Source organism: Triturus cristatus, chromosome 7 (genome assembly GCF_964204655.1).
Source record: "Triturus cristatus chromosome 7, aTriCri1.1, whole genome shotgun sequence".
Lineage (NCBI taxonomy): Eukaryota > Metazoa > Chordata > Amphibia > Caudata > Salamandridae > Triturus > Triturus cristatus.
The window spans coordinates 1,041,179,066-1,041,189,970 of NC_140590.1; the positions used below are offsets into that span (position 1 = coordinate 1,041,179,066).

Here is a 10,905-nt window from a genome sequence, read left to right on the forward strand (position 1 = left end):
ACAGCAGGAACAGGCCTTAAAAGTAAAGGACAGCAAGTACCTGACCTGGTTACTGGTAACTACCTGAAGTCCGACGTCGAGAAGCCTAGAGACCTGGAGCCCGAGGTGGAGAAGCGGCGCTGACTGGAAAGCAGACGTCGTACCCGGAGCCGCCAGAGGTCGAGAGAGGGCGCCGACGGAGGTCGTGGAGAGTACCAGAGGTCGAGGAGGAAGTCACCCGAGGTCGAGTGAGCGGCGTCGACGGGGGAGTGAAGTCCGCCCTCCGGAGTCGCCGGAGACCGAGGTGAAGCGTGCCGGAGGTCGGGAGTGAAGATCGCACTCCGGAGTCGCCGGAACCTGAAGAGAATCGTGCCGGAGGTCGGGAGTGGAGGTCGCACTCCGGGGTCGCCGGAACCTGAAGGAAGGAGCACCGGAGGTCGGGAGTGGAGATCGCACTCCGGAGCCGCCGGAAGTCGACATCGAGCCAAGGCCGCCCGACGTCATCGAACCGGAGCCGCCCGAAGTCGACATCGAGCCAAGACTGCCAGACGTCATCGAACCGGAGGTCGACATCGAGCCGAGGCCGCCGACATCGAACCGGAACCGCCTATCGGCGTCGTCAAGAACTGACATTGCGCCGAGGCCGCCGACATCGAACCGGAACCGCCTCACGGCGTCGACATGACTCCAGCGGCGTCGGAGCTTCATAAAAAGGGCAGTAAGTGGAATAGAGGGCGCCTAAGGCCCTGTGGAGCCCTGAGAGACTATCCTAGGGGCTAGAGAGGTGTTGGAACCAGCTTGATTGTGCCAGGGGTGAGCTGAGACTAATACAGAGGGGTTGTGTAGTGTGGGAGAGCTAGATCTCTAGATTCCCCCTTGATCTACCTCAGTTTAGGCCTCAGCCTTGTCCAAGCCAGGGAGTATACCCCTCAGGCCATCCACCTAACCATAAGCTGTGACTGGGCCAAATCAGCCAATAGTATTTTAAATGTGATCTGATTTTACAAATGTCATTGTTGGCTGATATTATTTATTGAGGGTACTGTATTTATTGTATTTATCTAAGTTATTCCTGTAATGTATTTATTGTCCTGAGCTAACTTATTCCTGCACAGTATTTATTCCCTCACAGTATTTATTTGACTTGATCCTATTTATTGCACCGGTAAAGTGTTATTATTTATTTGACCTGCACTTTTTAAGGAAAAGCCTTGTGTACTGTGATTGTATTATTATTTATTTAATCAGCAACTAAGAGAAAAGAAGATAAAGAGATATATTTTCAGTATAATTTTTAAGGTGTAGTGTCGTTTTTGGAACGGATGCACGCATGGTTATTGTGTGGGTATGTCGTATGCTTAACACGGTGCCTGACCCCTGACCACTCGAGCCAAGCTACCACAGTGTATGTCCGGGAAAATCCCATTACCACCCTTCCGGTGTGGGAGTGGGGTTTTTCTAACAGGGGGGCATTCCTTCAGGCTGGTCTTCCAGCCTGCTCTTCCACACTTGTTCTACTCTGCTGTTTGACCTGCTGATGGTGCAATTATAAACGTGCTATTACATCGAGTCATTTTTGTATAAATATATATTTTATCGTTTCTTTTCATAGTTCCATGTCGGTGTCACGCTTGGAACCGGAACTGCAAGCCAAGATTCGAGAAAGCAACCCAGGACTCGAGCGCGTGTACTTTAATAAAGGACTGTAATGCAAACTCGCCAGGGCACGCGACGGAAGCACCCAAGGAAAATCACGTGGACTCGTTTAAAGCATGTGTGCCCGTCTGGGCTAGGGCCGTTTTAGCTCTGCCCCGGCGTCCTTTTAATGTGAAAACAATTTTAAACACACTCGCAATGAATACATTTTGTACAAAGAAAACCTTTAACTTAAATCACGGTACCTCATCACTGTTCTAGCTTCATCCTCCTTTATATTGTTTCTCCATTTTTTTAAAGCTAGTTAGCACATATCCGAAAATGTTTACATTGACTCCCAAGCAATTGTACCATTCCTGTAGGGGGAGCTAGAGCAGAGGCACCTATGGAGTTGCCATATCTCTGCTTCTCCCGTCTTCTGAAGTACCAAGTGCAAAGCAGGATTTGTTTGTCGCCAAAGGTTCAAAGACACTCTGGGTAAAAAGGAGGGGAAGAAACTTGACGTCTTGGGTCACTGTCTACCTCTCGATTTTCACCAAATGTCCCTATGTCCTACGCCATTTTGAGTGTTCTGTTTGCATCCATGTTCGCCCAAAATCACATGCGGTGCTCCCTATTTCCACACTGATGGAGCATTGTCCTATGTTCACTTTCGTCTCTACTCGCGGATTTTTTTCCTCCAATTTATTTTCTTAAATCCCATGTTATTTGTTGCAATATTTGTGCGATGTGTTTATTCGATCTTTATTTCCCTTAATGTCTGCATGTTCTTGTGGGAAGTGTCTTAATGTTATGATGTACTCCCCAGCATTACAATATTGCCCACAGCACAGTTCTTGCCAACACTCCTGTGACCCGTGGCTCCTGCTCTCACGGACTGGAGCAGTTAACACATCATAAAATAGCATTTCAATGTGTAAGTCTCAGTCTAAACCAGTTCCAAACTCATACCAGTTTCCTCTCTGATAAGTCCATTTTGTAATTTAAAATGAACCTGATCGGAAGTGACATAGCACGTGGATGCTCACACAGGGTTTTCTCCAGAGTACCTCAATTGCTTTTTCTTTCTGAAGCAGCCCAGGCTTTCTATTTTTATACTGTGTCAATTTACAAAAATACAGCAGAGGTGACATCATGCCCCCTTAGATCTTGATGATGACACGCCAACCCTAGGGTTTCATGATCGAGATCAAACACCCAGGCCCTTGCCACAGCCATTGACTACATTCTCTTTGCTATTAAGCTGCTAGAGAGGCAAGCAATGGGAAGTCAAGAGGCTACAGAAATCCAGTTTTCTTTCTTTTCCTGCCACATTCTTTATGTCCTATGGCATTAGGTGTCATGCAGTGGCAGGGTCAGCAATGGGTAAGCCTGGGGTCGCATTGATTCCCAGTACTCCAGCTCCTATTAAAAGAAACTAAATAAAATAGAATTATCCTACCTACTGCATATTTGGGTTGTGAAGTCTCAAGCCCATTAAAGTCTGCCTGTGCATTTCTTGTTGTTACTTCTTGGGTAATAAAGTGGCTTCCTCTGCTAGCATAACCAGGGCCAGCAGTGTGCACTTTGGTATCTGCTGGGCTACTGCTGCTCTCCCTGCGTTCTGTTAGCTGCACATCAACCACCTTGACAGGCCAAGAATTGGCCACCTCCTCAGGCTACATTGTTGGTTTCGCAGCTTGATGAACTACAAGGGGGTTTGGCCCACCTTCATGATGTAGAATATTGATTAATTGGAGTACTTTTCCCGATGCTTATTACACTATGACTATTCAACGTTTCCTACACTCCTGCTCCTTAGTTACCTTACTGATAGCTGTGAGTAATTCTCAATTAAGGAGGCTTTCACCTAAACTTTGCTTTCTAACTCGCTCTCGTCACCAGTGAATGTGGGCACTGAGATGGAAACGTTGGACTAAGAGCTCTAAGTAGGAAGAGAAGGACCTGTTTATGCGAAGTACTTGTAATTCTCTCATGGATAATCCTATTTAACTGATTGCTCAAATGCAGGACTCTACAGGGGTTGCTTTTTCCTGTCAGAGCTGTGGAAGATGCAGAGCACTCATTGTGGTCACCAAAATGGTAGACAACAAATTGTAGGTGTCTGTAGTTAAGGCAATGCACATATCTTCCCACCCACTATCTCAATTGTGCATGGCTTTGACTGCCCTAAATTGGCAAAAATAGCTTATCTTTTCAATTCCAGTTCCTGACAAGAAGGTGACCAAGTACGGTGGCAATGTAGACTAAGGGTTGTCCCGTTAGGCCCTCTCCCTTCATGACTGATGATTGTGAACGTACCCTTTGCAAGCTGTAATGCCAAATGGGGCAGATAATTAAAAAAATTCAAGGACACCCTCACAGCTGTCTTGCTGAGTGGTTGTATTAAAAGTTTGGGAGATGAAAACACAAACTGCCTTATAGGTGCACAGCTCAGCATGCAAATAGGAATGCCCTAAAAAGGCTACTGTGCAGGAGATGCCTTGCCTCCAGTTGGACTGTTTATATGTAATTGATTTAAAGGTTGCACATTTCTAAGTTCCCATCTGGCAAATCACAAGAAGTGCCTGTGGTTTGCAGCTGAGAGTGCACTAGCAATATACAGGATTTCTCATTAGCTTGAGGTCTCCCTGCTTGTCCTGAACACATTCACAGCTGTAAGAGTGGTCCTGTTGAGGTGTCTGGTTGCACAGATCTTCCCTATCCTTGATGACTTAATTGAAAAGAGCACTGTTTCCTTTTGCTGCCGTAGGCTCTTTCCTCAGACTACTTCCCTATCTTTTGGGTTAAGTTAAACCGTCTTTGGTTCATGCTCAACAATTGTCTTTCCTTAGAGCGGTGAGGAGAAACATCCGTATTCAGGTGCAATAACTTTTCACCAGCTCTTGCTCCTGTTTGACCTGTGAAAGAGACGTATGGGCTACACCTTGTGCTTTATTACAAAAGAAACAGTCCAGACATCTGCTCACAAGGACATACTCCACTTGATCAGAGCTTGCCCTGTGATATCATAGGTTAGACCTCAGTTGTCACCTTTAAGAGTTGCCGCACCTTGTTATGTGTTAGATGCATGGCAGTCTCTCTATTACTCTTGGGTAAGTGGGGATAATGTGCGTATTAGTTGCTGACTTTTTGGGACTCTTGTATTGTGTGAACTTCAACCCATATTTCCTCCAGGTGATCCCCTTCCCTCCTCCCATAAACATCTCTTTGTTTAAGTCTGTGTCTACTTGAATAGATGGAGATAAGAGGGATCAACAACTCAGTCTGTGGGTGTCTGTGGCCTGGTTTGAGCTATGCACATACTGTTTTTCAAATTTGTTTTTATTCTGTAGCAATTACTCCAGCTCCTCTGATACCTGAAGGATTTTTCATTTGTGTCGAATTGGAGGTCAGATGAACTAGGGATGCAAGTCTCAACAGTCCAGTTAGGTGGTGGGTTGACAATGTTGCAGTGAAAAATTGTTTGATGGGTACAGATACCCCCTTTCTCAAGTATTCCCAGTAGTGTCAGTGCTGTCCTTCTGAAAGAAAGCATTGGGCACAAAGCTTAAGAACACCCGCTCAACATGACCAAAGAATGACATCACTGAACCCTCATTAGCTTATGTAACTTCACCTAAAATTACAACTAATGCATGTAAAGAGTGAAACTGCAAGTTTAAACATCACATTATTATAGACGGATAGAGTATGCATGAGTCCAATTAAAAGTTTCCTCTCACTTCCATCTACAGATTTAGTGGGCAGTGGCCAGCTTTATATGCTAATCACAAGATATGGAACTATTGTTCAATAAGCAACAGCTTCATCATATGGTTAAATTTGCCAGATTGTTTGGTTGATTATATACACATTGCTGATCGCTTCTCCTTAAAGCCGTAGTCCCTTAAAAAAAAAGAAAAGTAATGTTACTAATTTAGAAAACTGATCGCTGCAGTCTAGCCCTTCTACATATTCAATTTAAAGAATAGAACTTAGTATTTCCTTTTTGCCCACAGAAGACAACCTTTTGAGGGGCATCTTGGACTGGAAATTATATTGATATTTAAAAATAAATGGAACCGAAAATTCTACATACACATGTGTAGGCTGTAAAAAGTATGAGGATTTTCAAACACCTAAAGTCCACACGGCCAGTCAAGGATTCCTAGCTTGGCTTTCTGCAGCCTTTATATCTGTTTTGTGGTTATAGGATTCTCTGTAATAAACCAAAAAGGAAATTGTCTTATGTTCTGTTCTAGAATTTCACTTGCCTATTATCCTCACTTAGGACCAAATGATCCTACAAACTTTGGAAATCTGCATTTTTGTCTGGCATAGTTACCTGCTACGGGGTTATGATTTTTTTTATTGTGCAGTAAATAATTTGACCATTTGTGTCATTACTGTAGAAAACATTTAGGCAAATCATGGATTTAGAACACTTGTGCATTTTTTGTAATTAGCAACATGCAATTTATTTGCCAAAGTAATTTTCTTAAATCCTTTGTCTCTTTAAATGTTCACCTAGACATTTAAAGTGAAACTATTTATCTTGTTGATCTTGAGGCTCACTGTTTTAGGTTTATCTTGTCTACAGGTTTGGTATGACCTCCAGGGACTATTGCACATTATCACTCAATTTTGTTACTTGGTCAAATAATGTATTGTTAACTGCAGAATCTGATGCGGGCCATTGGTAGTATAGGCTCTTTAATAAAAAGTCATTCTTTGAGTTTTAAGCCCTAAATTACTTGAATGCTGACATAGTTCATAGCTTAGCATAGACCTTATAAATGACATTCACAGAAGTGTTCTGCTTAGACATAATTTTGGAAAATTATACAAAAGTGAATAGTCTGCATTTTGTATGACGAGATATACTTCGAAAAGTTGAATGAATTTTGTATTTGATCTAGATAATTTAATGTACGTTGATTAGCTATAAGTAGCAAAGGTCCCAGAGAACCAGATGAATTAGATATTTTCCAGAATGTGCATGGTGCGTGTTATGCAGGTAATTCTTTGAAGGTACAGGAAAGGACATTACAACTTTTAAAGCATGCCTTTGACTAGGCAATATTTACTGTATATGAGGGTCTGATGTCCTGGAATGTGAAGATTTTCCCACAGATTTCCAAAATGACAACTTCATGTTTTGTGTTCACTTTGGAAACATTCCTCACTTAAAGACTTATTGATGACAATGTGGCGTAGATACCAGCCCATCCCCATATCTCTTATCTTTGATCCCCTGGGAATTCGTCAACATAGAACACATCTTCCTTGTCAGTTTTATTGTGAACAAGGGGTTTGCTAGCAACTTCCAAAACTTTGTAGTTTTTCCACAGAAACAATCATGCTTGGTGCACAACCTGTCCGTAATGCATCCACACGAGGGAGAATCTTAATTCAGAACAATGTTAAAGTTTGTCAGTGAAGCAAGCCTTATGTTCTGAAGTTTGCACATCTTCAGATGCACCAGTAGTCTCAGAATACGTTGATGGATGCATGTTTCAATAGCTTGTGTTGCTTAAATCATGGGAAATAAAGTATGCACACAAATACAGGAGATGTGTTTTGAGCAACATACACAACCAAGTTGGGCTACTTAAAGCAGCATTACCGCCAAATATTCTTACTAGTCTTAGGTGAAACTAGACCAAACCGTGCATGTATGCCTTGTTGGCCAATATTCCATGAAATTCCTCAGGCTTTATAAGTGTTTTTCAACATTACAAATACAGTTTTCAGTGTGGTTCACTTGAATTGCAGGTCTATATGCAACACGTTTCAGCCTGTTGCCTACATCCACAGAACACACGAATTAGAGATGGAGATTAAAATTTTCAGAGGGAATGGGGCCTCTAGCAATGGACATGGTAGAAATGACATGCGTCCTCAGATTGAGCAATTGTCAGTTTTAATTGGCTTCAAAAAAAGTATACTTTCATTGCAAGTAGGATTTCATGTGACCAAAAGGAAATTGGATCATATTTAGATTAAATTAGGTATGACATTATTAAAGAAACCTCTTCCACAACTCATTTTGTTATGTGGATTCACTTTCAGCTTTATTTGCCGGGTATTTTCACGATTGTAGCTGCTTGTAAATTCTTTCGACATACAAATATGGGTTTTTCGAATTTTAGAATCTGTATTCTTTCTTGATTGAGTCAATGTATCTTCTAAAAGAGTACATTCATCTACCAAAAGAGGAATATGCTGACAAATACAATCATCTTCTTCTGTTTGCCAAATGTGTATGATTCATTGTTTTTCCACAATGTTCATTAATGTTCAATCTGATGGTTTCAAACAGAACAAAATAGTCCACATCAGACAATTTCCAATGATCTGATTGTGATAGATTTTTTTTAAATATCCAGGTAGAGTGCAATAAAAACTTTGAAACTGGTAAAACGGGAACAGTGAAATATTTCTACTTGGGGAATATAATTTAACGTGAAGCAGTGAATGATTGCATTTTTAATTTATGTATTAGCACAATGTATTGCCAGTGTAAATGGATTTAGTCCTATTTAAATTGAACTGGATAAAAAATAAAATATAGATTTAAATGAGTGGCTTTTGTTTCTTTTATCAAAATGTAATGTTGAGAGGTTGCTTCATTATCAGGATTTTTTAAAGTAATAACTTGTGGTAAATCTGTTCACTTTGCAATGTACAGAACATAGACAACCCCAATGGAATTGATGGATTGTCTCTTCCATTAAAAAGATATTGCACTGGTAAGATACCAGCGCTCAGCTATCACTAGTTGAAAGGCTCACAGCCTATCATTCTGTGATCATAGGGTGTTTTTTGAAGATTTTGTTTGAGTTTTTAATTAATACGAGGAGGACATATTGTAGAAAAGCACCAAGTCTTTGTTCCGGATTTGAAAAAACGTTGACAATATTAAAAATTGCAATTCACTCGTAGACCATTTCTTTGAAGTGCCAATTCAGTGATGTGAAACTTGTGTATATGTGTATAGACCAGTTGCAATGTTTCATGAACAGCATGGGCTTCTCCGCTAAGTGGAAAAGCAGTGGAAAAAGGAAAAATAAAATTATAAGGACAACATTATCATAATTTTATTTTTCATGCCAGCTACAGGGCTATGTTAGGGCGGGGATGGGGTCACAGGGAGGAGGAGTGGTTTGTTTGTGCACCGTAAGAGCGCATGACAGTTTGGCTGGCCGTCTTGGGCCGGCCAAACAGTCATGCGCACTTAGCATTTCTCCACCTGACTATGTTTCACAGTCGGGTGGAGAACAGTCCCAAGGCTTCCAGGCACTTTTTGAGCGGCCAAACAGGCCGCTCAGACCAATCACAACACTGCCGTCTTGCTGGTGACAGGAGCGTCATGATGGGCTTAGGAGAGGCTGTGTGGTGCCAAAAGCCAGGAAGAGAAGAAGACGGAGGAGAAGCTACAGTCGTAACCAGGTAAGTGTTTTAAAAAAACTATCATCCCCCCTGGCCCGACTCATCTCCCCGCCCCGTAGCAACCTCCACTGTTGATGAAGCAGCTTCCCCTTTTCAGTATACAGACTGTCCACCGGATAACATTCTAAACCACTTATCTGAAAGAAACCGTTAGTTATAGACTCCTTGCCTTATAATTACCCCCAGGTGTCACACTGGATCCGGAAAGTTTTTCGTCAGCAGTAACCCTGCGTGTCGGAAGGTGGCGCCGGTCGACTCCGCATCCATTGTCGGAGTCGTGGTCGCCGGGAGGAGGTTGCAGTAGCTACATAGACGCTGCCCTCGCGCGCTGACATCAGTTATTTCTTTTTCCACACCAGCAAGCGCAGATCCGGAGAGAGCGGTAGCCCCAGTCACTTTTTAACAGACTTTTTTGCGACTTTTGTCGACTTTGTTTTTGAGTCTCAATCGACTCCTGGTGCACGAGGGATGCCCAGTTTCAAAGCATGTGGTTCCTGTAACCGATTGATGTAACACCGCGTGTGCCTCTACTGCCTGGAGCGCGGCCATGACCCCAAGTTGTGCTCCGACTGCCGAACCATGGCCCCGAAGTCTTTGCGGGAACGGTCCCGAAAGGTCCTCGAGGCCCGGCAGTCGGCTCCGCGTCGCTCAAGATCCCGGTAGCGTGGGAGGTCGAGGGACCGATCGAAGAGTCATCATCAGTCATCTTCTAAGTCTTCGCACTCGGGATCAGGTAAGTCGAAGCACAGGAAGAAGTCGAAGAAGCATCATTGCTCTTCCACTTCCCCTCGTCCGTCGGCCAACGTGACGAAGGATGCGGGTGATGTCAAACCCCCCCCTCGAGGTTCCGCGTGCGGAGCCTTCAGGTTCGACTCCGGCCTTCCCTCCTTTCTCGAGACTGGGAGCAACCCCTGCCCAGCTTCGTCAATTTTACTATGCGATGCACGCCATCTTTGGGCAGCCCGACTCTGCCGGCACGCCTTCGGAGCCCGCTGACTCGGCTGGGGGCCCTAGGCCTCGGCACCACAGGGCCCCCTTGGATCCAGGCCTGGATCCGGATCGGCGCCAGTCGTCCTTGTTACACCTCCACCGGCACCGATTCAACTGTCACCACGTCCAGAACTGACGCCGGCTGGACCCCAGCCAGCGTTGACCCCGGCTTCCACCCCGATGGTGCCGGACCAGCGTCGACCGATGCCGGATCTGGCGCCGATGGGTACGTTTGTTCCTGTGTTCCACACTGGCCATTTCCAGCCAGATTGGTAGACAGAGGAGGGTGAGGAAGACTGGGAGGGGTCTGATGACCCTCTAACAGACCAGTTACATTACGATCCGGACTGGAGAGAGGAACTAGGGGATGCCAGTGGTCTGGATACCTCCCCATACCTAGGCATGATGTCTCCTCCTACCGTGGTTAGGGAGGACGGAGCGTCATGCGCAGTGGTGTTGCGTAGGGCGGCCGAAACTCTCCACCTCAAGCTCCCTACGATGGCAGTCAGGACTAACCTCCTGACAGAGGTCCTTCATCCGGCAGCGAGCTCTTCAGAGCCCCTGCTGCCGTTTAATGAAGCCCTCACGGACATCCTTTTTGGGCACCTGGTGCAGGCCCAACACACGGGCTTATGTGGACACTTTCCTCTCCCAACACCCCACAGAGCTTAGTGGTTCAAGCCTCCACTTCTTAAGGCGCCTTCCCTACTGCACCACCGGATAGGGTATCCAAAAAGCTGGACCACCTTGGGAAGAAAATGTTTTCTTTTGCCAGCTTGGGACTGCGGTCGGTAAACACCGCTTGTCTGTTGGGCTTTTACACTCACTCTGTGTGGGATACGGTGG

At 44.5% G+C, this 10,905-nt stretch overlaps 1 protein-coding gene across 1 annotated transcript in view; it reads left to right on the plus strand.

Annotated features, from left to right (window-relative positions):
• LOC146811059 (sideroflexin-1) overlaps positions 1-8,198 on the plus strand; it is a 291,428-nt gene extending 283,230 nt beyond the window's left edge. The window contains exon 12 of the mRNA XM_085618095.1: positions 1,592-8,198. Within this exon, the coding sequence (XP_085474221.1) occupies positions 1,592-1,688 (97 nt within the window). The 3' untranslated portion in view covers positions 1,689-8,198. The remainder of the gene's footprint in view (positions 1-1,591) is intronic.
• The last annotated feature ends 2,707 nt before the right edge of the window (positions 8,199-10,905 follow it).